General features: G+C 39.5%; 2 protein-coding genes and 1 pseudogene across 6 annotated transcripts in view; 2 read left to right on the top strand and 1 right to left on the bottom strand.

Moving 5' to 3' along the window:
- The first annotated feature begins 1,190 nt into the window (after positions 1 to 1,190).
- Positions 1,191 to 12,875, top strand: LOC148328377 (uncharacterized; annotated as a pseudogene). Its single transcript, XR_015845796.1, has 4 exons — positions 1,191 to 1,921; positions 2,208 to 2,576; positions 2,856 to 2,975; positions 11,081 to 12,875. The product of XR_015845796.1 is annotated as an uncharacterized LOC148328377 (transcript).
- A 335-nt stretch (positions 12,876 to 13,210) lies between these two features.
- On the bottom strand, positions 13,211 to 14,879 carry LOC148328376 (uncharacterized). The gene is made up of 2 exons (XM_088309683.1): positions 13,986 to 14,879; positions 13,211 to 13,667 (listed from the first exon to the last, which is right to left on the bottom strand). The coding sequence occupies exons 1-2, from the start codon at positions 14,820 to 14,822 to the stop codon at positions 13,341 to 13,343; spliced, it is 1,164 nt and encodes a 387-aa protein (XP_088165809.1). The 5' UTR covers positions 14,823 to 14,879; the 3' UTR covers positions 13,211 to 13,340.
- Positions 14,880 to 15,963: 1,084 nt separating this feature from the next.
- Positions 15,964 to 25,847, top strand: part of setd5 (SET domain containing 5) — a 92,339-nt gene continuing 82,455 nt past the window's right edge. For 3 of the 4 annotated variants that reach the window (XM_088308247.1, XM_088308248.1, XM_088308245.1), the window contains exon 1: positions 15,964 to 16,394. The gene's annotated coding sequence lies outside the window, so the exon portion shown is untranslated. The remainder of the gene's footprint in view (positions 16,395 to 25,847) is intronic. The other variant, XM_088308249.1, reaches the window with a different exon arrangement.

Raw genomic sequence — 25,847 nt, 5'->3', positions numbered from 1 at the left:
ATACAATGTTAGATGAGATAATGTGAGAGTCAATCAAATGAAGTGCTGCAGGAAGATGACTTTAGTGGAGTGGGTCCTCATCCAGGGCCGTAATCTCCATGGCAGCATATCCGAGGATGAGCCTTCGATCTTGTACCGGTCAATTGGTGTAAATTTTCAAATGAAGATGTCCCCTATAACAACGTCATCTCTCAGCTGCTGCAGATCGGGGCGCCTCGTCGCGATCTGCGAGGGACTGAAAGTTTGTCATTAGCTCTTAGTTGTTTTCATGCGCTTGCCGCCTGCTCCCGATACTTGGATGGACTTAGCATTAGCCGTTAGCTTGCAGAAACGGGTGCCAATGAGAGCTTGTCCCCGCGAGCACGAAATGAGTGCTGTTTTTTCCTTCCTTGGCGAATCGTGAATCATCCACAGCAAAACACCGTTCACCGACTGAACTGGTACGGAGCCCCTTAGGGGACACGGAAGAGAAAAAAAAAAACTTTGCGTTCCCTCGCAAAGATTGCGTTCCCTCGCAAACTTTGCGAGGGAACGCAAAGTTGTTTAGTTTTTTCTTCGAGTGAATGTTTTTTTTTTTTAATGCACGTTTATGTACTTCCGGGTCAGTTTGCCTACCCTTGCCTCGAATGCGCGGCTGTTCAAGAGACGACAGTACGTTGGAGGCGGCACTAATCATGGAGGAGGGCTTGGAACGTTTCTTGCGGTCAAGAGATGTCCCTCACGGTGACATTATGCGCATGAAAAGCGACAAGGTACATAAAATTCACTCTAACATAATTCCTTAATAATAGCAATATGGGTCCCGACTGTTAACTTTCTGTTTTGCATAATACTAGCGTGCAAACTGTTTACCTCTTGAGTGGCAAGAAAAGCATAAATTTGATTGACTATTATTTTAGTAACTATTTTTTAGTAACATAGAGGTAAAAATACAGTGTGAACTTAACTGGGGGAGGGGTGAAGCCAGCATTTCTATCTAGTCTAGCTGCACTGTTAATGCTCTTATAGTATTGAAGATATTTAACACAAATTAAAAACTACGTTACAAAAATAGTAAATGTACTGCCACTTCCAGATGTTTAATAATGAATACATTTAATTATGACTGCTGTGTGCCATTACTCATGTGAATATATACAAAATACGTTATTAAGTAAGTAAACATTGCAAGTATTTATTCTCATATTTCATATTTGCAGGTTGACATGGCAGTAATTTCCCTTTTGACTGACGAGCAATTGGGCAAATATATCACTTCCTACGGTGATCGAGTAGCTGTCCTTTGCTTTTGTCGACAGAAAATGCCCAGTGCTGATAATGAAACTCTCATACAGACATTAAGGGACAAAATAAGATCAAGGAAAAAAGGTGTACTGAGTGGAACTCCAGGTGTGCTCCAAAACCACGACAGGGGAATGGCAAGAGAAAAAAAAATTTCTGCGGAAAAGAGTTGCAGGAAGATTGAAATAGGATGGCTCCATTTTTATGGCAATGAATACCATCAAGTTAGGACAACCAATGATGGAGGAACAAGGCATGCCATTATGGAAAAAACAGCAACTGTTGCTCAGATTTTGGAATTGGGAAAAGTGTTATTTTTCCCAGATGGAAGCTCAACCAAAGGATCAGTTGGTGACTTTACTTTTGAGGTATGTGACTTTAAAAGAAATCAGATTACTTTAGATGAAACGGTTGGCAGACTCTATGAAAAAAACAAACTGAAGCTGCTGAGATTTTACATTTGCACAAAAGAAGTTCCTTCCACATGTCAAGTGGATGAACACAGTGAATATACTTTATCTGTCACCAACATGAAGGGAGGACTTTCACAGTTGAATGAAGATGGATCTCACCTTGACGGAGGTGATATAGAAATGTACTGGATCACGGACACTCATCTGACAGTGACGTAGGCGAACAGGTTTGTGCCAGTTGATGCATTATTTGTTATGCTCGATTGAAGTAAAACAGAAGTGAAGTCTTTTTGTTACTCAAAAAACAAAAACGTGTGCCAACAATGAACATGTTTGCTAAAAAATGCATCACAAAGACTGAGGGAAAATTCACAGCTATTTAATACTATTTCTAATGTGTTTTATCCTGATCTGTAGTGTTTGCCCAGCATTTAATCAGAATAAAGTGCTTACCATTAGATGATTTTAAATTGTTGCAGACAATTGTTTTAGAGTTCACTGTATTTGTTGCAGAGTTTGCAATTACAAGCAAGGTTAAACAAACAACGACGACTTTCTGAGAGTGGGAGAGCAGAAGAGGCAGGAAAATCCCAACCATCTTCTTCAACCTCAACAGCAAATAATGAAACAAACATTGGCCAGGGGAAGGAGTCAGACATCAACACAAACGGACAGGATGCAGTTTGGATTAATCTCCCAAATTCTAAAGACTTCCCTGATGCTTGCTTTGAAATTATGGACATGACCAGAGCAGTTCCAAATGGATTCTCACAAACAGAGATGGAGTACAGCTCCCCCGACACTTTTGAAGAAGCAGATACAGTTGAATGGGATCCAGAGGATAGCCTTGGGAGAATATATCAAGATGAGTCTGTAGTAATTGTTGGGATAAGGTAGAAATACTAATGCAGGTTTTAAATCATTTGAAAGAGTGGAATAATCTGCTAATTAAAGTCTGTACATTTCACACTGTCATACTTTTCTTTTTCTGAAATATATTGAGATTTTGGGGGGGTTATAAAAATATGTAAAATTCCATTTTAGAAAGACTCAGTATACAGTAAATAGCAGCGTAATAAATTGTTTGATAAAGCCATTAACTTGAGGTTTAACGAATAATACGTTTGTCATTTAATACATTGTGTTCAATTAATTCTTCAGAATTCTGGGATGTATGGTGGGACCGAATAGGCTTCACAACCTCCTCTCCCTCCTGCTGCTAATGACCTACCTTCGCAAGTTGGACAGTCCACTCAACAAGAGGTGATGGAAACTGCACAGGTAGGCTCCATTGCAAGTTACCCCAAACACACTCTCTAAACTACTGACTTATTTTACACAACTGTTAAGTAATATAATATCGTATTTTGTCATTTAATGGTCCTACAGTTTACATTTACAGTTTCAGGGATTGAGGGGAACATTATCATGGAGAAGCAGCATTCAGTTTTTGTGCGACGTCACATATATAAAACATACTTCCAGAGAATTGCAAGAATGCTTAAGGTGTGAATTTCTTGAAAACAAAAACAAAAATATAATTTCGGAAATGTTTGTTGTTAAATAATCTGAAGCAACACTTTAATTTGAATCCTTAACATAAATTTTAAGTTGACTATTTACAGTAGTTCTGTTGGGGCCAGGTCAGAGGTACAACCATTCGATTCCCACTCCATCCAATCATGTGTCCTCCACAGCCACTCACATTAATGTATGGCTTGGTGTGAATGTTTGGTGGTGGTCGGGAGGGGTCGTAGGCGCACCCTCGCAGCTACGCTTCTGTCAACCTGCCCAGGGCAGTTGTGGCAAATACGTAGTTTAACACCACCATCGTGTGAATGCATGAGTGCATGAATAATGTATTCATTGTGAGCACTTTGAGTGTCTGGTTGTCCAGAAAAGCGCTATATAAATATGATGCATTATTATTATTGTTAGGTTTTTACTTGCATTATAGGACACATAGGATCAGGCATTATTTTGATCCTCACACAATTATTGTCAGGTTTAAAAGGTCCTGACGCCTTCATTAGACTGAATTAAATGCAGAGAACCAGAGGAATAACCAGGGAAGGTTTTGTCTTTTCTCCATCGCGATGGGAGGAGAAGCCAGGAAGTGAAGTAGACGTCTTGCCAGTTCACTCTCCCGCACTCTCACTGACTCCTTCGCCCATCCCTCTGGACTTTATTCAGAGAAAAACGAAACCTATGGAAAGTGAAACTTAAAACAAGCGTGTGGGTGTGCGCATGTGTGCTGAAGCAATGATGTGCGTGTCTGTGAGTGTGTGTGTAATTATCATTGATACAAATAGTGTATAAAAAACATGATTAAAAATACACAAACTATTTACATACTCTCACATTTCCCCCCTGTTTGTCGGATTTAAATCATGTCCATACGGCTTTAAGATGAGTCATCAGGGAATAAAACATATAAAAATACATTTCAATGTGCCTAGTGAAAAATAACAAAACTGTCTCCACGCAGAGCTTGTCTCTGGGGGACTCGATGCAGGCCCCTTGCCTCGCTGTAGGAGGAGACAGCCGTCTTTACCTCCCGGATCTTCGTGTGTGGGGCTTGGGCGACAAGTCCATATTCATTTTACGTTTCAGTGTCCAGTTCGAGTTCGTCATTGTCCAGTTCGAGTTTGTCATACTCAACATCAATCAGATTGTAATGTTACTGTTGGGCAACAAACATGCAATTAATCATCATTTTTGTCATAAAAATAATGCAACAAAAACAGACTACACATAACAAAAAATGAAAACCATAATTATCCCGATATATATATTGTGTCTTTCAAATTCTTCATAGTGGTCATAACATCAATAATTGTTTCATTTTTAAAACTTTAAATGCAATTATGTTCTTCAATCAAGGTTCAAATTTCTTTATGTACGTCATTAATTTCCAAACCATATCTAATATTTTTATTCTGTGGCTTCAACATTCGTATCTGTGGCTGGTGGTGTGGTTCTGATGTGCGTGTGGTCCGAGATTGTGACTCAGGTGGACTCCTGTTCGAGGGATTCGCGTTGCTAGGCCTTTAGCTGGAAACCGGTGAAGTTTGTACTGCAACTGGTGGATCCAGCTGCCACGCCCCGCGACCTTTGCTGCGTCGGGGTCACCGCCATCATCTGGCGAGGGCCATCTCAGCATTCACTTCCCCCCAACGAAGTCGTTTCAACACCTTGAAGAAGAGTTGGTCTCCCACACGGACGTAATTTCTGTAAATCAGAACAACACTTGACCAGTATTGGCGTCTTTTGGATCTTTTTCGGTCAAACATGTTTTTCGTTGGTGGTTCTGATGAACCTGAGAGTCTATAGGGGATAGTGTCCTTCCTTCGGCTGGCATTGTCCTCATTGCTGTGATTGAAACACAGTCTGGCCATTGTCTCTTTTTTTTTTTTTTTTTCATTAGTGCGTTCCACAAGTCCTGCAGACTGTATGCGCAGTGACGCTTTGAGTCCATTTTTTAACAACTGTCCCACTTGTTACAACATCATTCACAAAATGCATCATTTTCACTTCAAATCACTTCTGGAAATTCCAAATGTCAGGATAATTTGATTACACAACACTTTTCCTAATCGTTTTTAAGCATCAGCATGTGTTGTTGGAAACAACTTGATCCATTTTGAAAACATATCAATCATAGTCAAACAATATTGCAACCCAAACAAATAACACTGTCCAAAAAAAAATTTTTGTTGAAAAGTCTGTATGTGGGAACAATTCCATATCATATCTCCTCCCTGTTGAGGCACGACGTCTGCTCGTGTCTCACTCAATGTTTGCATCATTGTCCACCCAATGTGCATGTTCAATTAGTGGTGCCTTTTTCCCTGGCCTGAGATCAACTTGTCAAGTTGATTTACTGTGTGTGTGCGTGTGTGTGCGTGTGTGTGTGTGTGTGTGCTTTCATTAAACCTCTTGTGCTTTGTTGACTCTGGGGTTATGGCTTGGCTCCAGCCTTTATTCAATCGTAATCGTGTCATTTTCTGTCCAGAAAATTTTTTTTTATTTACAAATACTTATTTAGACGTGCTTTATGCACAATTTTACTTTTATCTTTTGTGATTTTTAAAGCACCCGTTCGCCCAAAATCAACAGAACACAAGAACATCTTATCTTGACTGTGAGTTCACATTGTAACCATACAGCTCATACAAGATGGGAAACTCCAAATTTTAATTAGCTCACAACCGCCTACGCTCTTCCTGCTTATCCTAACAATTTTTCTCTTTTACAAGTTATCTGTTGGTATCACACTACTAATACTCCCATCGCATAAAAGTCAGCGTGATTTCTTCCTACAACCTTGGTTCTCAGACACTTTCTTATCAGTCTGGAAGGTGCACCTGGTCTTCAAGTCCTACACGTCTTAACTCCTCCAGTCGGGAGGAAAATATGTCAAAAAGTCAAGTCATGGGTTTGGTGAAAATTTGGACGGCTCCACAGTCGTGTGGCGCCTTCTAAATGGTGCGTGGAAAAAGAATGGCGCTGGGCTTAAATGCATCGCACCTTATTAATGTAATGTTACAATTAAATCGCCGTGCAATGTGAATGTCGTGTGATGGAATGTCATTTTTTCATTCCTTAAAGCAGCAGTGAAAGCTCTTGATCACACTCTTAAATAGTTCTCTGCCACGAAATCCAAATTGTTGTGACTAATATGCAAATGGATTCACTTTCCTGTGTTTCTGCAGCAACACAAGTCCATGAAGCCATTTTTTGCAGTCACTGTTTGCCCAAATGGCTTATAATAATAATTTGGTAGTGCATTAAGATGCTTTGTAAATACAATCTTGCAGTGTATCTCCACAAGTTCCAACATACACAACCCATTTTATGGCCATGATACTATTGTTTTAAACTCACCCCAAGCCTGTTGGGCTCTTTCTCTGCCGCATAAATTACAGCCCTGAGAGACTTTGGGCTCCAACTTTATCTATGAAAGGTCAGGGACTTAATGGAGGTCATGAAAGTCCCAAGGAAAGTGTTTACACAAAAGTGGTCTGGCAAAGTTTTATTACTATTTTTCTTCCCGCTTATCACTGACAATGCGACCTTTTAAAGTTTTGACTTTTGGTTAAATTCGCCCTTGCTTATTGATTCTGATATTAAAGTCCAATTGTCAGTGTATCACGGCTTAATAAGCAAAACGCATGTTGATGTAGAAGTCCTTCTACACACACTTTTTATGTTAGTTTTTTTCCTTTCGCCATGTGATCCTCTGTTGCTTCTCTCTTCGTCCTGAAAAGTTATTGTTTATCACAAGACTCTCTGCTTCCTTCTTTTTTTCAAATGTTTTCTCTTTTTCTTCCTTCTGCTCAACACGTTCAAGCTTTTTGTGCATAATTTAGAATCTTCTTTTCCATTTTACAAGTTGGCCAATTTAAATTAGGTTGTTTTATTTGAAAAGCCTGTAATTCTCTTTTTCCCTTTTCACATAATCACAAATTTCTTATCACAAAATGAACATGTTAATTCTACTTCGAAGTGGACAAGTACACATCAATGTTATTTGCAATTTCTAATTTCTTCTCTGCTTTAATGAAAATTATAGCCCTTGCCAAATTTTTCCTGTATCATTTATATTTCTGCATTTCATTGCATCTCTGGCCTACTTTAATATAAACATCATCAACTGGAATATGAAATCTAAAATATTTATTTCTTCAATTCACCAAAAAGCAAAATCTAATTTCTATCCTCCTCCTCACAGGAGCCTCTCCACAGTCTGCTCCTAATTTCCAAATTCACTGTAGTTTTTCCACAACCACTCAAACCTACCAATGTCTCGAATCAAAATTTAAAAAATCAAGAAACACCTATGTTTTTGCAAAAATTCCTCATGTTCACTTTCAGAAGCTTCATCCAATTGTTAAAATTTCATAACACCTACTTCTCCCTTTCTGAAGGAGACGCAAGTATACAATTAAGTAAAAACCATCATCAAAATGATATATCTTGTCTATTAAATCATGTAAATATAAATTATCTCATCACTAAACTTTTTCTGTAAATTAATCACATCCCCACAACTTGGGCTCTCATTATTCTGTAAAAATAAAACTAATTTCAATTCATGCAACCAACTCAGTGGCCTTCTGGGTCCCTCAACCACACAGGTTCTAATTCTGTTACTCTATTGCATTTTTCCACTTGTAAATCTGACTATGGCCCCTTTCTCACTTGCCCTATCATTTGAAATTGATTTATTATAAGCAATCCTATCTGCACCAATGTCACATAAAAAGGGGTAATTGGTGTCCCATTACCAATACGGTTATTTCAGCTCAATCATTTAATCAAAAGCCAATATCTTTTGTAAATTTAGGAAAACCTCTTCATTTAAAAACTCATCTGTTCTTTAATCTTTCTATCTTAGTCATGCTGAAGGCTGCTTCTTCTCAAGGCAATTTCTTGCTATCTGGCCTTCTTTTAGTGTGGTCTTCCTGTGTGGTTGACGGCAGTTTCTGGCAAAGTGTCCTGATCTGCCACAACTGTAAAAAATATCATCTCCGGTGGGAAGGCGTCCTTGTCCCAGCCTCTTCCACCTTGATAAAAGACATTCTGACCTTTATTTTGATAAAAAGTGTCTATAGACCTCTGTTTCTTTTTATTTTCTATCTTCTCAGCATGGAGGGCGTGATTTACATACTCCTCCAGGGTACCTGTTGGCCGGCAAATGTAATGTTTATTTACCCACTTATGAATTTCCTCTCTTGATCCTGCATGTAAAGCATTCTTCAACTGCTGTTGAAATGCCCCATCCACATCACCATCTTCCTGCAGCCCGCTGTGGTTTTGAAACACAGCTGTCATTCTCACTTTGTATTGCCCAAATGTCTCATCTTTTCTGTTTCTTGTCACCCTCTTCTCTTTTTAAGGCTACCCTCATCCAATATTCTGTTTCCTCAAAGCCATTTTTCTTCATCTTTTTGTGGTCTTTCTTTGTCTTTGCTATGATTGATTTCTGCAATGCGGCTATTTTTCGTGTTTTTAACTGACCATTAAAACCATGTTCAGCTTTCCATGAGTCTAAATACTGAATTTTATCAAGATCCTGTTTTTTTTATGAACTTCCTTATCTTCACTCATCTTTTTAAACCAGCCTAGGCGTCTGGGTTCAATTTCTTTATTTTTCAGAAAACGCACATCAGGCTATTTCTCTCTTTTCTTTTAAGCCTATCCCGTTGTATAAGTTATTTTATTTAATTTCAAATTTAAATGAATTTATCTCCTCAAATCATCTTCTTTATTAATTTCTTTTGTAAATTTGGGAATTATTTTTCTCAATAAGATCTCGTCACTCATAAGTAGCCTTTTGTTGGTTACTAATCCTTGATTCCATTTTATCTCTACTTCATCAATCCTTTTAGCATAATTCCAACCACTTTGATCACTCTCCCTGACATTTAGACACACAGACAGACACTCAGACAGACACACAGACATATACACGGGCCCACAAAACGACACACACAGTTCTCAACACTGAACAACTTCAAACAAGAATAACATGTTAGTAATAACAGCAACACAATCCATCTTTATCTTTTGCCCATAATAAGTCCTTTAATTCAACTAATATCGCTCATAATTATGTGTGTGCAGCCCTATAGGGCCAATGCAGCCTCTGCCACAAATGCACACTGCCACTTATACACGCAACACATTGAGGTGAGCGCTTTTTTGGTTTATCTATCTTTTATTGGGGTTTTTTGTCTTATCGATGCAGTTCTGTCTGATCTAGTTCTCATTCTATGTGGCGTTACCTGATAATGTGGAGGTGGGGGTAATTCAGGATGTAGGGGGCATTTGCACCCCCCTCGCCCTTCTTTTACAACCTTCTCTGTCATTCTCAAATACTATTCCTGTTTATAACCCTTATTGCATTATACAAGATAAAATTCCAAATGGTATTTGTAATCCCCAATCACACCATTCACTCACTTTGCATACAGCAAAATGATCATTCCACATCTGGTGTTGTGTGTGCGGGTTTTTTTTTTTTTTTTTCTCTCTTCAGCTTCTCTGCAAATTCTTCTCTCACTACCCTGAAACCTGATCCTTCAGGCTTGGCCCAGCCAGACCTCTTCTTTTGCTGTTGTCTGGTCAGCTACTTCTCCAAACCCACACACACACACACGCGCACGCACGCACGCACACTCACGCACGTATGCTCTTTCTCACCTTTTTTTTTCTCTTTGTCCTCATACACCCACACACACACACAGCTGCGCAGCTACAAAGAATATTAAAATAAAAATAATAAAAACCACCAAAAATAATGCCTTATTATTCCCTAAATTTCAATGTGAAATTGTGAGTAGACCTCTAAGTCGTCGATAATTTCTATTTATCGACACCGAGGAACTTTTAATCGATGCTACCGTGATGTCGGTTTGAACGAGTTACGACCTAATTTCTTCTTTTTGTAACTCCCTAAACAACACGATCGTGGTTTAGACGTACCTCAGGACGTTCTTTTATGCTACCGTACCCTCCGTAGGGGAGATCTAGTCTCCCGAGAAACCCAGTTTCTCTTCAGCGCAATGAGTTATGACCTAATAATTTTTCTATAACTCCTTAGACGAGCACGATCCAGTTTCTTTTCTTTTCGACCGAACTACTGCAAAACGGCCGGCGCGCGCTTCCTTACTCACATAAATCACCCCTTTACGAATTGTGTTAATATTTTAAATTTTAAAATGGTGGCACAAAATAATTTGAAAAACAATACCTGGCTTCCTCCGGATCCGCCTGGTCCGACAGGGAACCGACATCCGGGCGGACGGCCGCGCCGCAGCTCAGGGACCCGCTTTCAAATGGTGAAGCGCTGACGTCAGATTCGTTGGCCCCCGAAATATCCAGCGACGTTCGTCCGTCCGGGTGTGGCTCCCGGGTTGACCGGCACCAATAAATGTCAGGTTTAAAAGGTCCTGACGCCTTCATTAGACTGAATTAAATGCAGAGAACCAGAGGAATAACCAGGGAAGGTTTTGTCTTTTCTCCATCGCGATGGGAGGAGAAGCCAGGAAGTGAAGTAGACGTCTTGCCAGTTCACTCTCCCGCACTCTCACTGACTCCTTCGCCCATCCCTCTGGACTTTATTCAGAGAAAAACGAAACCTATGGAAAGTGAAACTTAAAACAAGCGTGTGGGTGTGCGCATGTGTGCTGAAGCAATGATGTGCGTGTCTGTGAGTGTGTGTGTAATTATCATTGATACAAATAGTGTATAAAAAACATGATTAAAAATACACAAACTATTTACATACTCTCACAATTATCGTCAAAGTTCATTTCACATTTCACCTTTGCTTTGTTGACTAAACAGTATTTTTGTTGTTTGAATGTTTATTCTTTCAGGACAGTGGACCAAATCAAACGCAAGACGTGCTCTCAATTTCAAGCAGTCTCCTGTCCCCGAAAACCTCACCTGACAACCATAGCGATCCAAGGACTACATGGCATGCATCGATTTGTAGGATAAAGATTGTTGATGATCTTTTGTCAGTGTTTATGGACAGTAGTATAATGGAATTTAATTTAAAGATTAAGTTTGTAAATGAAAAAGCTATTGATGATGCTGGCGTGTCAAGGGAAGGTTCCACTGCATTCTGGGAAAAATTTCTTGAACAGTGTGAGGGGGAAACAGAGCGGGTTCCAAGGCTGAGGCCAGATTTTTGTGAGGCTGAATGGCAAGCGGTTGGCCGGATCTGGGTGAAAGAGTTATTAGACCATGGTGTCATGCCAGTGAGGCTATCAAAAGCTTTCTTGTTAGCCTGCATCCATGGCATTGACTCAGTTGATGTAGACATCCTTACATCATCATTCCTTAACTACCTTCCTCTCATTGAGAGATCAGCAGTTGAGAAGGGCCTCCAGGGCACAATAGAGGAAAGTGATCAAGAGGACTTGCTTGATGTATTTTCAAGAATGGGTTCCCATTTCCTCCCACCAAAGACTAGCTTACAGCCTGCCATTCAAACAATGGCTCATAAAGCCCTTCTACAAGAGCCCAAGTTTATACTTGATTGTTTCGCCACAATAATGATACTTGTGCATCACAAATTACCAGATAAGCAAAGTGTGTTGTCCCTGTATGACTCCAAGAAGGCCACAGGCAAAAAAGTGTTGCAACTGCTTAAAACAACAAAGATGGTGATGTCTCAAGGAGAGCAAGCAACCTTTAACTATCTCCAACGTTATGTAAAAAATGCTGATCAAACCAAAGCTGAAAAAATCCTGCGTTTCTGGACTGGTTCCTCTGTCATCTGTGTTGACAACATTCTGGTATGCTTCAATAGTGAAAGTGGACTGAACAGAAGGCCTGTTGCCCATACCTGTGGAGCCACACTTGAAGTACCATGCACATACAGCTCTTACCCTGAATTCCGCACAGAGTTTGACAACATTCTGTCCAGTAACTACTTAGAAATGGACATTCTTTAAATCTGACACCATGCAGAGAGCAGGCTTTTCTGTTTGTACATTAATACACTACCATAGTTTCCACATTTTCTGCTCCACTTATTTTTATGATGGTTCCATGTTAGATGGAGCACTATCTTATTTTTGTGTGACAAGCGGGGTTCATCGTGGATTGTTCACCAGACCAGGACCAGGAATGTGGGAGAAAGTTGGAGCACATGGAGAAAACCCACATGGTCAAGAGAACATGCCAAATGCCACGCAGAAGGCTGAAGACTGGATTTGAGCACGCAACTTTTTAGGTGGATGTGATAACTTCTCATCCTGTGCTGCAGTTATATACATTTGATTTGATTAATTTAGCTTTGAAAAAGGCATGTTGTACGAGTGATCATCACGTTCCACAATTTTGAGGTCCTTTTGTGTGTGAAGTTGGCTTGTTCTTCCGATGATTGCATGGCTGTTCTACAGGCACTCCGGCTTCCCTCCAAATTCCCAAAAGTTCCCTAATTAAGGTCCGTTGAAGTTTCTAAATAATAATTAAAAATAATAATTGGGGAAAAAAGATGTCCCAAGACTCACAACACTTTTTTTTAAGACCCAGAGTTGCCCATCAAGGGTCGAATGGTTAATTGCTGTTGATATGTAGTGTTCATACATTCTAAATTGTTAAAAAAATATTTGCTCTGTTACGAGAAACAAGAGACATGTTTTTCCACTTGCCATTCCATTTGCATCCAAAGGCTGTTCGTGAACAGATATCCTAACGTTGCCTTTCTGTCAGGTAAATTGATGTTTGTAAGAATTTGTGATTGCTAATAAAATTTGTTCTATTTCAGTGTAACATATTGCATTTTTTAAACACATGACACCACCTGCTGACCAAAGCAAGGAGTGACAATTATGTCATCACCTTTAACAGGCAAGTTTCTAAAATCTCAATTAGGATAATACAATACTACTTTATTTAAATAGCGCATTCCACAACAGCTGTCTGCAGAAACATTATTTAACATGCAGTTAGGTTCAGAAATTGTGGCTGAAGTCAGTGACCAAGACAGAAAGTGTATGTCATATTTTAATTTGAATGTAAAAGAAAATATGGATACCATACTCGCATGATTGGTGATAGGAAGGAAAAATAGTTTCACCAACAATGAATCTTTATGGCCACTGAAAACGTAATGCTTGTGAATTACAGAATTGCGGTGATGGCCTCTTTGAGGTACAAATACAAGTTCACAGCCTGATATGGATCTCTTGGTAGAGTCATATCAGACTGGGCCATTAACACAGCACACAATACAAATACATCCGGATCACAAGGCATGGTCTTACGAAAAACACACTGGTTTTTGCACAGTTGAACTTGTTCATTGTCAACAGGGGAGAGGAAGTCCCTTGTCCCATAAAGTTCAGGTAAAGCATACATCACGTTGGGCCGACCACTGGGGACATTTATGTTCTTTGAGGGCCGAATGAGATGGGAGTTCCAAACTTGGGCAGTCTCATCCAATTCATCCTGTTGAAAATAATATGCAGATAGATTTAGGAAAAGCTACACAGTCAAATAAATTTTAATGAGCAAGAAATTACAGCATAAAGCCCCTTTTCTCTCCTTATTTGCCACTCACTCGCACCTTCATCCCACCTTTCCTCCATCTCTGTTTATCTTGGTCATTTCATATTCACTGTGTGAAACCCACCACACACACGTACCACCATGTTCTTTCCCCTATCCATCCTTTTTTATTTCCTATCCTTGTTATTTCCATTAACACACTCTCATATGCACAAATACACGTTTAATAAATTACTATTTTGGAATGTAGTAACTCACCTGAATAAGTCCCATGCAACAAAATTGCAGGAGGCTTTTGTCCAGAAATCCAGCATCAAAGAAGCCATTGTCTCTAAGGTCTGTGAAGAGTGATAACCAGAACTCCATACACTGGCTGCGAAGAAACCCCCACCAATATTCAATTCTTTGATTGGCGGTACTGGCTCCATCCAAGTAGCTGTCAAGGGTGCTTCCTGGTGGTATGGGGACAAGGAAACGCTGGAAGCCTTTGACATGGCCATTTTCACTTCCAAGATCACCTCTAACGATTCGAGGACAACCCCCTAAACGCTGCACAACTCCCATGTAGTAACCTCCAATCAACTTCGGGTCACTGCTTGTTGTGTAGGCATTGAGCCACATTATTTTCCTTGAAAAGCCATCAATAGCCCCATTGATGCAAATTCCAAATGGCTTCACTTTATCATAGGAATCCAGGTGCCAAATAAAGTTCGGCCCTTTAGAGAAGTAGCTTTGTCGTCTCAGACGTCTTGCCTGCCTTAAGGACACTCCACTCGGGTCCAACTCTTTCAGCACCAGACGAACATCCTCTTTCCTGACTCGAAGTCCATGTTCTCTGCATTTACTGTACATCCATCGGTACCCGTGTAACTGTCCGGAGTGCTGCAATTGACCTCTAATAAAGTCAACCAGGACTGCCAAGTCAGTGAACGTTTTACGACGAAATAATCCTTTTTTGTTTAGCACTCGCTTCAGATGTCTTTCACTTATTTGAAAACCGTGCTTAATATCCAGAACTGATTTTATTTCTTTGTATTTCAAGCCAATTTCAAAGTAAAATTCAATTAAACTCTCCCACGTGTGAACACACTCCATCTTTGCTGCGTTTGTTTACACGGAAGATGACCCGGAAGTACATAAACGCGCATTAAAAAAAAAAAAAACATTCACTTGAAGAAAAAACTAAACAACTTTGCATTGCGAGGGAACGCAAACTTTGCGAGGGAACGCAAAGATTTTGCGAGGGAACGCAAAGTTTTTTTTTTCTCTTCCGTGTCCCCTAAGGGGCTCCGTACACTGGCGTTCTGCATGAAGTTCTCGTTTGCGTGAAAGAGATACGGAAGCGACAAGTTCATTCACTGAGTCGTTGGCGAACGGGAAATGACGTCTCTGATTGCTTTGTGAACGCCAATAGTGTGGCAGTATATTCAGTAAACCCCGCTTTCGTTTGGCTCCTGATTGGTCGTTTGCGAAGATTGACGACGTGCCCGTGGCTGAGCTCAAATGAACTGATAAAAGAACGAATCACAAAATGCACTGTTTGGTTTCTTCAATAACAATGGTAAAACAGTGAAGCAACTATTTATTATAAATGTTATCATTATTCTAGCAAAATTCCATATTCACAAATCCAAATTTAGTCACTCAAAAAACCTCTCCATGATTTTCGTGGCAGAAACCAGATAGTACATAAAGAGTAAGTACAACACCACATTTTTGGAGCGCTACAAAGGTTTTTAATATTCCGAATATTGTGCCTTCGTAAATTTGTCACCACACTTTTGGAGCAAGAAGCAAGAAGGGAGGAAGCTGAAGAACAAGCGAATATGACGTATAATTGCGTCAGGACGTTGTCCGTGCGTCGCTGTTTCGATATGGGTTATTTAAATGTGGAGGGTAACTGTCCGCTCAGGTCATGTAAACGGATTATTCAGAATGACTCAGAAATTTGGAATTTAGACCGTAACTCGAAAATTGACTGCAGACTGCATGTTTCCGAAACACTCAGGACAGAATGAGTAGGCGGTTATGGTTCGCTGAGTGATATGTGGCGTCATTTAGCAATGGACAAATTACGAGTCACGCTTAGTAAAGTCCCTCCCAAGCCCGCACAATGCTTGCGTCATTGACGGACACATGAGTACCCAATCATGGGACGGAGTCAGATATCGTAGTAAGCACCACCCAATAGAGAGCCCCTGCACGGTCGCCAGGGAAACCCCATGGCGTGGCCGTGTGTCAGTTTCGCTTGGACCCGCGGTCGATGCCGGCGAAGGGGGAGGGGGAGATGGTCGCCTCTCGGATGCAAAGATCCGAGGCAGACTCAGAGCCTAGTAACATATACAGCAGTACCCCAATAAAAAATAGCAATTGCAAATACATTTTATGATTAAATAAATAGATTCATTTACGTGGAATATATCGGATACACCTAATGGATGCAGTGCACTTGGAAAGAACAGGGGATTTAACTTTCCCTTTATTTGTGGGAGACGCGGAGAAGTTTGTTTCCTACCGCTGGATAGCGAGCTACTTTTAAAGGCAAAGGATATAGGAGAGAGCGCGGCCGGCGGATGGGCCTACTGGCTTGATTGGATTTGATGTTGGGCTACTCCAAGGAACTCTATGAATTCGCCTCCTTTGTCTTAGTTTATCATGCATTTTTAGGTGAGTGACCGATTCCTATGTTAGTTAGTAACATTATAATCAGTTTGGTGTGCGAGACAGTGGCAATATAGCAGACATATTATCACGATATCCAGTCTTCTTGGTACAGCAAAGAAGCTAACTACATAGCTAGCTAACCATTTAGCCTCCACTTAAGTTTATCAAAAGTACTTGTATAGCGTCCTCTCTCTTTACTATTTCATGATTGTGCGGGTGACCTGAACGTCCCCCAAACATTAGTCCATCAATTAGGGTAATGGTTTGTGACTAGACTGCATGGCTTCGTTTTGAGCTCCTCGTGTTGTAGTTTTTTTTAAATAACGAGCTTGTTAACAGACAGTATGTTCCAATCTAATGCTTTCCACAATATGTGTGTATGTCTATGAACACAAAACGTATGTGTTAAAAGTATTTCATGTTCGTTGGAAGCGTTTGACAACCAAGGATGAGACCACCGCACTACGCTTGGTAAATTAATTTCAGCAACTATAATACCCGCAAACACAAACCCGGGGTAAATTATCCCAAATAAAAGTTATGTCATTCGTAGGCTGAAGAGTGTTTTATGTACCCAGGAGCCTACAGTTGTGTTAAATATTAAGCATTGAAACTTGTTAGATTTAAGATACGTGGTCTATTTGTTCATAAAGCTAATATTGAAGTACCGTACAGTTTGTTTAATCGTTTTGTTAAATGTTATGGCTGCAATGGTAGAAGGGCCCAGTCGAGTTTTCCTCTTAACCATTCCCGATGCGGTTAGCATGCGACCAGCTGCTGTTGTAGTTGACGTTACCTTAAAACCATTTCCGTTGACATTGTCATTCTAGCAAACCATTTGGATATTTTCAAACCATTATTGTTGTGATTTTACGATACATAGTAATGTCCGTTTTTGCTTTGTTGATGATGTCTTTGGCTACATTCCTAACTAAGCTCGGGTGTGTGAATCCGACTCAAAGCTGGGTTGTTGTTATTTTCCCTCTATTTGTGTGCCCCCCCGGGTTGGTGACTAGCTGTTCTCCTCCCCCACCAACCAACCCCTAGCCCCGGTGGCGGTTAAGAGAAATGGGAGGTATTTTAGAGGGGAGCGCTTGTTTCCTGTTTTAGCCTCCGTTTTTTTAGGTAGTGGTTATTTTTGCCGTGACTGGAAACTGTCCTGCCAGCGTTATTTTGCCGTCAATGGTTCTGATTGGTCACTCGCTGGAGCTATGAATTATGGGCCTTCCGTGTCTGGGTCACTTTACCGTGATTGCATTTGGTCGGTGATGAGTAGGTTATTATTGGGTGACGTGAAGTAGGCTGTGTCACGGCTCAACTGGCTTCCACATTAATTGGCTCTCAATTCAAGCTGTGGCCATTAGAGAAATATAATTACAGTAATTTCGTGTTTTCTAATCATAACCTTACCTGAATTTTGTTAAATTTTTATAATTTGAACTCTTGCTGTTTTCTCAATTGTAACAACATTTTTTTTTAATTAATTTGACCTCTTTTCAGAACCGTCACCAGAGCCTAGCCTTCGGTGTCCACATGAAATGCATGGGGCGAGTGGAGTGTATTATTATTAGTAATACCCTCCAGACAGCACTTAACTTTGCTCCATATATTCGCGTATCACTGCCGCTTGAATGGGGCCTTTGGCGACATCTTCTTTTTAGATGTCTAATAGTTTGTGGCTCCCATGAAAACTTTTATGAAATTGCTTAAATGGGTCTTGAGTTGCAGATAGTAATGTAATATAGTATGTCCGCCCTCACTTGCGGTACAGTGACACACCACAAAATTGTAAACACGCAATGTAGGAAACTAAACATCGCCTAATGTGCAAAAGCTGCGATCGATGTCGCCAAAATATATATTGACTTTGGATGTAACGATTCAGTCAAGCCCCATTCAATTAGATTCTCGATTTTCAGTTCCAGATTCCGATTTAATTCAATCTATTATTTTTTAATTGCTGTCATGCTTGTCTCTGTGTGCTGGTGTGGCGCTTCAGTCATCCATAAACACAATACACATTGATGTTAACTGCAAGCAAGTAAATGTTTATCGTATTTTAAATGTAACATAAAACTATACACTATGCTGAGTTATACTATTTCTATAAAACTACCTATAAACACTAAGAGAAATACTTGTAAACATTTTTCATTTTTTTTGGGCAACAAGGCATTTTTTAATGTACAAAGGACTGAAATCCTGAAGACAATTGTGGAAATCTACTGTACTAAAGTAATTAAAGAATAAACGCTTGAATTGCTTTATAATTTAGTGTGAATTTAACCTTAAACATTTTGTTTTGCTTCAGTAGTATGCATAAATCTCATCTACACATTTAAAATGTGCTAATGTGCCTAAAAAAAGTTTTTTTTGACCTTTTAAATCGTTTTGTGGAGAAAAGTCTCTCTCTCTCTCTCTCTTTCTCTTTCAGCACCGTAAATTAGTATATTCTAGGTAGTAGGGGTGTAAATCTCTCCATTAAAGACGATTCGATACGCATATTGATACATGGGGTGCGATTCGATTGAAGGACGGTTCGGTTTTAAAATGGAAAGGTTCGATTCAGTTCAATTCTGTATAATTTGGATTTGGTTTGAATCAGAGTAGAGTTGGCGATTATTTGATCAATCGACTACTTTCATTTGATATGAATAATAGTCCAAATACCTTAATTTAAAATGATCCAAATACTTGGAATTAGCAGCTTTTCTTTCCTTTGGAAAGCATGATCAAGTGCAATTGGCTGTCGACCAGTTATGAGTGTACCACACGCCTGCAACCCTTGTGACAATAACCGGTACAAACATTTTTTTTTTTGCATTTTTTTTAGATTTTGTAGAACAAACCAGTAACTGAAACATAATTTGGACAAGAATGTCCTGTTACAGAAGAAAAAGATGTAAATTAAACCATATTTTAACACAATAATCCATTGTTTAGTTGCAGCTCTAATTCAGAGACTTCACAAATCGATTTCATAATGCAAAGCTCAGTTATTGAGTATTATGCAATGAGTTTCTTGTTAAAAGTAGACACTATAAAACGTGCAATAACTTGTTAGCACTGTAAATATGAAATTTCCTTTTAAAGAATGTAATCACAGACTAGGAAAAAGTATATTTGAATTATTTTGTCACATTTATTAACATGTAACAGATCTCCAAACCCCAAAATATTCACATTAATTCTATGCATTAAACAATAGATATGTGACGACTTAGATCAAAGCACAACCAGCTGTTCTTTGACTTCATCCAAACTTGAAGAGCTATCTGACATCGACAAGTCTCACGTGACTTTTAAAGAAGGATATGCAGTCGTCACAAGCTAGTTTATGAATATTCAAGCTATTTTTATACCGATTTGTTCGTCCGTGCACTGATGCACTCGCATCGTTTAAATCAAAACGGAATTTCCTGTCGAAATTTGGTTTTCTTTACACCCCTACTAGGTAGGTTGTTTTATTGTTGGGTGTTACCATTAATGGCTTGTGGCAAATAGTGTTGTATGACTTTGAGTAGTAAGATTTTGGAGTTATGCATGTACACTAGGGCAGGGTTTTAAACCGAAAAATTATCGTTACCGAAATGTATTAGAATAACCGACATCATTTTGCCCATGTCGGTAAATTCTACGTTTCAAAAAAAAAAAGAAAAGAAATGTCTTTTCTGTCTGCGGCTATGTTCATGCCCCTTTAAGATGGCTACAGCGCGTGTAGTCACGTGACTCCACCCATCTGGACAAGAAAGAAAACTGACGACGCGGTCGTGGCTGGCAATTCCAATTAAGAAGCGGCTGACACGGCTGAAGAAGTAACGTTAGTTGAAGTTGTTATAGTTGCGCTTGTCCCAAAAAGAAATTCAACATCTGTCATTTGGAAATGTTTTGGGTTCTGTATAGACCGGATCCGGACCGCGCGATGGTTCGGACCGGATCCGTTGGCGCTGCAATTCCAGTTAATACGGAAAAGGCGTCACTGATTTGAGCCAATCAAATCTTTTGTTTACGATCCACTGCCAATTGCGCAGCAGACCGGAAGAGAGTGCTGCTGACAGTATGCCCTGCTAAAAAGTTAGCAAGGTCGATGCGTGTTGTTTTAAATGAATGGACGGAGAAATTTAGTTTCGTTCTGGCTGCAGCAGATTCAAAACCAGTGTCCATCATATGCTCTGAAACCGTCGCAACATTGCGAAGCGCCACTACGAAACAAAGCAGCGCCCTTTTTTGCAAAGTTATCCGCTGAAGTTTGAGGTGAGCGCACGCAAAAACATCGAACTTTGAGTGCAGTATAATAGATTTTTACATTTTCGTTTATAGCTCAGCGGCATGCAAACGAATGTTCACTAAAAGTATCATGGATTTTGGGGAAACATAAAAAAAACATTCAGTGATGAGCCAGCGGCTCTGGTTAACATGACATGCAAATCAATTATTTTTATTTTATATTGATGCATATTTTAAGCAGTTTATATCGATATTAAATTGATTTTTGATTACTCTTTACATCCCTAATATTGACATCTCTACTTATGCACTCATAAATCTCTGAAAATATCAGAATAATTGATCTTATTACGGATTTTAGTGTGTCTTCTTCACCATAGAGGCGTTCAATACATAGCCGACCGGCGATCCCTGACAATGTGACTAAATGAAAGAAACGCATCATCCATAAAATACAAAATATTGGGGCCGTATTTTTAGATGTTGATGTGGCCATAAGTAGAGATATCCACATTTATTTAGGTCACATTTATTTGTTTTATGACTTTTTAATCTGCCTCCCCAAGTGTCAGTCTATCTCAGTGTCCTACAAATACATAATTTTTTTTTATAAGGCTGTTAAAATTAAAGCATTAAGTCAAGATAAATTTTTAAAAAGATTCACGCGATTACATATTTTAAATCAGTTAGCTTAGTTTTATTTACTTCCAAAATTAATTTGCATATCTCACCAAGCCAATTTCAAACACTGACCGATATTAGCTGTATGTCTTTAGCACATCATCTCAGAACAAAACACCTTGATTAAGTGACCACCGGGCCTTGCAACCCCAACACTGCTGGAATGTGGTGCTTACAACTAAATGTATTGTATACCTTTTGAGAATTTTTTCTAAGAAAAATTCCTGTAAAGATGACTCCATTTAGATCGTATTCTAGGTTCAAAGAAAGCTTTTCGAATAGTGTTTGATTTAAAATACACGTCATATTTGGTGATTTTGCTTTTAGTACAAAATATTATTAGAGTAAATACCTGTTAAAAGTTTCACAGAAAATAGTAAAAAAATGAGATGAATTGCAATTAATTCCATATTATTTTGTGATTAATTAGTTAAACTTTAATTCCTTTACAGCACTAATTTTTTACAGACGTCTCGCAACTTTTCATGATACCACACTTTGAAAATTGTGCACCACTCACGCATGCAAACATTGACGTATTCAACGCGTATCCGCCTGCATTATTTTCAATAAGGCCATCAATAAAAAAAAAAAGTTTGAATGCGCTTCCATTTTTAGATGCTCATTTATCACTGCTCTGCTGCTATTAAAGGGAGGAGTCCATCGTATTTAGTAATTTTGTGAACTAAGTCCAGACTTTCAGACTCTGTTGCTAACGCCATCATGGGCCTCACTCAATTACGGTACCCACCCCACAATGCTTCATATTTTGAATGTGCATTGCCGACAGGCTTACCTCGAGAGAGGTGGAAAATGGGGCGTTTTCGAGTGAAAAATACACACGCCAAATGGTTAAAATGTATAAATAACTCTTCGACTATTAAAATTATTTGTCGATGATTTTAAGTCTTGTGATTTGTCGTCTAATCTTGGCACCTCTAATCTCATGCGTCTCTCCTGCGCTCCACTTCTTAATTTCTTAATGTCTTGCTTGCCCCCTCAACTATAAAATATTGGGGGTGTCCCGATCCGATATTTGTATTGTATCAGCCAAAAAACAGTATCGGATTTTATAAAGCTTCATCCAAAATCTCCTATATTAGGACTCATAGACAAGCAGTCCATTCGAGAATCCGCTTCTGGTCTTGTATCCAGCAACGTCGAGAGCGAGTGTGCGTAGCCCATGTGATCAAAACAACCGCTCTTGTAAAGGAGATAGCAAAATGGTGCTGGAGTCACCATATTTATTAAAAATATTGAAGTTCACTGTTAAAAAAAAAAAAAAAAGAAGAAAAATCACTGTTGTCATTCACTTGAATTTTCGTAGCGCCGGCAGACCTAGATGGCCAGCCAGCATGACGGTCTTGGGCTCAACTCTGGGGTGAAGTCAATTGGCTGTCCGAGGGCCAGGAGCGTGAGGACGAACGGCCGTGCCTTTTCCTTTTTAACTGTATATACACCTTTGCTACTGTATATTAAAATCGGCGGAACTTAATCGACATTGGATTACAGTACAAATTGATGAGTTGACTAGCACTTTCAACATTCCAGAGGAGAACGTGTGATCAGTGGGATCTCTGTGAATTGCTCTGGCAGACTCTTCAAGCGGTGGAGGTCATGTGTAAACAAAAGTGGGACTACGGAGCTAAACCAGCTACGCATGCCACATGTGTCAAGCCTCTGCGATTGATTTGGAACAAGAACTAGTGGGAAATTGCTACGTTCGCGACTGTTGCGTTTTATTCATCACTTAAACTTGGCTACCTGCTCCAATTCTCCACGCTTCAATGCAACTGTACTTGAGGCTAACCGCAGCACAAAGTGAACTTTTTATTGCAAGTTCACAACAGACGAAAAACTTGTTGTACACTTACGGCCCTGGTGAGGTTAAGTGCTTCAGAAAATAGACGGATGGATTTCACAGACAGTGTCGTGACTGTCTTAAGAGTCATGAATACTTGTGGGAATGAAGCCCGTGGCTGGTGGGAAGTGCATCGATGGTGAGTGATATTTTAAATCATTTATTTACTTGAGAAAATCTTCACTTGAAAATGACCATCAGCACTCTAATGGCGTTCTGCTTTTATTTAAAAATAGGTATGTGAGCAATTTAAAAATACGTGTGTGCAGGTATGTGCAAAAGTCACTGTTACGTAAATAATTATGAGTGGTTTGTTCTGTGAAGCATTAATAATAAATATACCAAAGGACACTACCTTACACAATCCTGCTTTAATGCTCCTCACAGAATTTTAAAAATAGGAAAATGAACATATTGTTAAGGAAGTGAATTTCTGCAAGTTGGCATATTTAGCAACTTTACAACCGAGTACAAAATTTGGGTCCGCCTGTTTACAACCATTACAAAACAGTCTAGACCCCAGCTTTGATTTATTTTATTCAATAACAGATGCAAGAGACAATAAAAAACATGCAAATGGTATATTCATTGACTTAAACATTTGACACCATTAATCACGATATATTACTGAGTTAGACAGAATTGCTATCAGTGGCATTGTATGGTATTGGATTAAAAGTTATTTGGAAATGCAGAAGCAATTTGTGTGGATTGACAATAACTGCTCATCACTCTTGAATGTTACTTGTGGTGTCCACCAGGGATCAGTATTGGGGCCTAAGTTATTTATTAGGGATGTAAAGATTAATCGAAAATCGATTTCATATCGAGATTAACTGTTTAAAATATACATCGATGTGAACAATATAAAAAAATCGATTCGCAACGCCATATTAAACAGCCGAGAACAAACTGCTTACGTATAATTAATACGATGCAATACAATACATTCCTGCTTCGTTCACCATATGCAGCTCGGTAACGTGAAGCCCTTTTTTTCTCAGCAGCATTTGGAATCAGTAATCCATGTCTTTGCTACATCTTGGCTAGATTACTGTGATGCAATTCACTTTGGAGTCAGCCAGTCTTCCCTCAAGCGCCTCCAACTGTTACAAAATGCTGCTGCTCGTCTTTCAACTGGAGCTTGGAAGATGGATCATATAACCCCAATCTTGGCCTCTCTACACTGGCTCCCAGTGCACTTAAGAGTTTGCTTTAAGATACTTCTGTTCGTCTTCAAGTCTTAATATGGCCACGCCCCTGCGTACCTCTCCGAGCTCCTCAACCCCGATGCACCTGGGCACTGCCTCGGGTCTGCAGACCAAATACTGTCAGAGGTGCAGAGGACTAGGTGAAGCCTCAGGGGAGATTGTGCCTTCTCTGTTGCCAATCCTTCCCTATGGAATGACCTTCCTTTAAATTTTAGGCAAGCCCTCTCTCTGTCCACTTTTAAAACTCATTTGAAGACACATTTTCATTCTTTAGCTTTCGACTCCACATGAGACTGCAGCTGTTCCTCTGTTCTTCTGGAACTTATTGTTTGTCTTTTAATTTGTGTGCTAATTTCCCACTAATTTATATTTCACCATCACGTTTATTAAAAACTAAAATACTCTCTTTATCTGCTCGTGATTTAAATTGAAATAGCAAGATCTCAAGTGCTAACTCGCGACCACGCACCAAGTGCTGCGTTTATGAACTAGGACATCTCAGCAGTCAAAGAGAGAGTTTTTCTACTTTGTCCTTCTCCGTGTGTCTCTTGACGAGAAACGGTTGTTCAGGTTAAGATAGTTAACTAATCTCTGGTATCTATGGAAGATGTTAGAATATGTTGCAAATAATCTTGAAAGTTGTTTTTTTTCAAGCACATACCACATTTTGAATGTGTATCTTATATTATGCATATTAGAGAAGCAGAACAAAACATTTTCAATTAAGGTTAAATAAAAACAAAATTAAAAACTCAATAAAAGGTTTTATTTTAGTCTTCTTTAGCACAATGCATTTCCCCAATTTTATTCACATGATTTCAGTCCCTTCCAAATGAACTCATTCACCGCCAGCCTAGGAATGTACTTTTCGGCTTCTATACCCGTCAATGACAGCAAATGAGTTAAAAAAATGGATTGAGACCAGTGTTGTTTTCGTCACGATGACGAAAATATTTCGTTATCGCCCCCTTTTTTTCATGGCGATAACGAAACGATGACAATCTAAACGTGACTCTATGTTGACGAAAACATGACGTCACGTAAATAAATTTTCGTTGACGAGACGAGACTGGACGAAATTGTTAGCGTGTGGTCCGTCAGACGTTAAAATTTTATGACATCCCATCCTATTGTACATGTGATCTGTCGTTCAAAAATTGTGATGCTGGTGCAACCTAGCCTCGTTTAGGCACACCCACCACCGGGACAACACGCGGGGCGCATGCGCCGCACTCGCACCGTTGCTCACACCTGCACAACAAGAACATGTCTGCGTTCAATCGTCTCGGCTCACACACACTGACACTCTTTCCTTTGACGGACCATGGCGACAGTGACACTCGGTAGGCTACTTGGTTCTGATAGCAAGCTGTTACAAGTAAAGAAGACATATGTTTGATTGTGTGTACTTAATGCTACTGTATTAGAACAAGTCTACTATAAGTCTATGTTGTTAAAACATTTTTATTTTGTTTA

Source organism: Idiotropiscis lumnitzeri, chromosome 11 (genome assembly GCF_059441095.1).
Source record: "Idiotropiscis lumnitzeri isolate Australia: NSW breed Sydney's pygmy pipehorse chromosome 11, RoL_Ilum_1.0, whole genome shotgun sequence".
NCBI lineage: Eukaryota > Metazoa > Chordata > Actinopteri > Syngnathiformes > Syngnathidae > Idiotropiscis > Idiotropiscis lumnitzeri.
Note: the sequence above shows the minus strand (reverse complement) of the source record. Positions and strands in the feature narration are given on the sequence as shown.

What these genes read in the sequence shown, in the direction of transcription:
- LOC148328376 (XM_088309683.1), bottom strand. Translation starts at nt 14,822, where the DNA reads ATGGAGTGTGTTCACACGTGGGAGAGTTTAATTGAATTTTACTTTGAA. An exon ending in GTTGCATGGGACTTATTCAG is followed by an intron (nt 13,668 to 13,985) that starts GTGAGTTACTAC and finishes TATTTTCAACAG; the next exon opens with GATGAATTGGATGAGACTGC.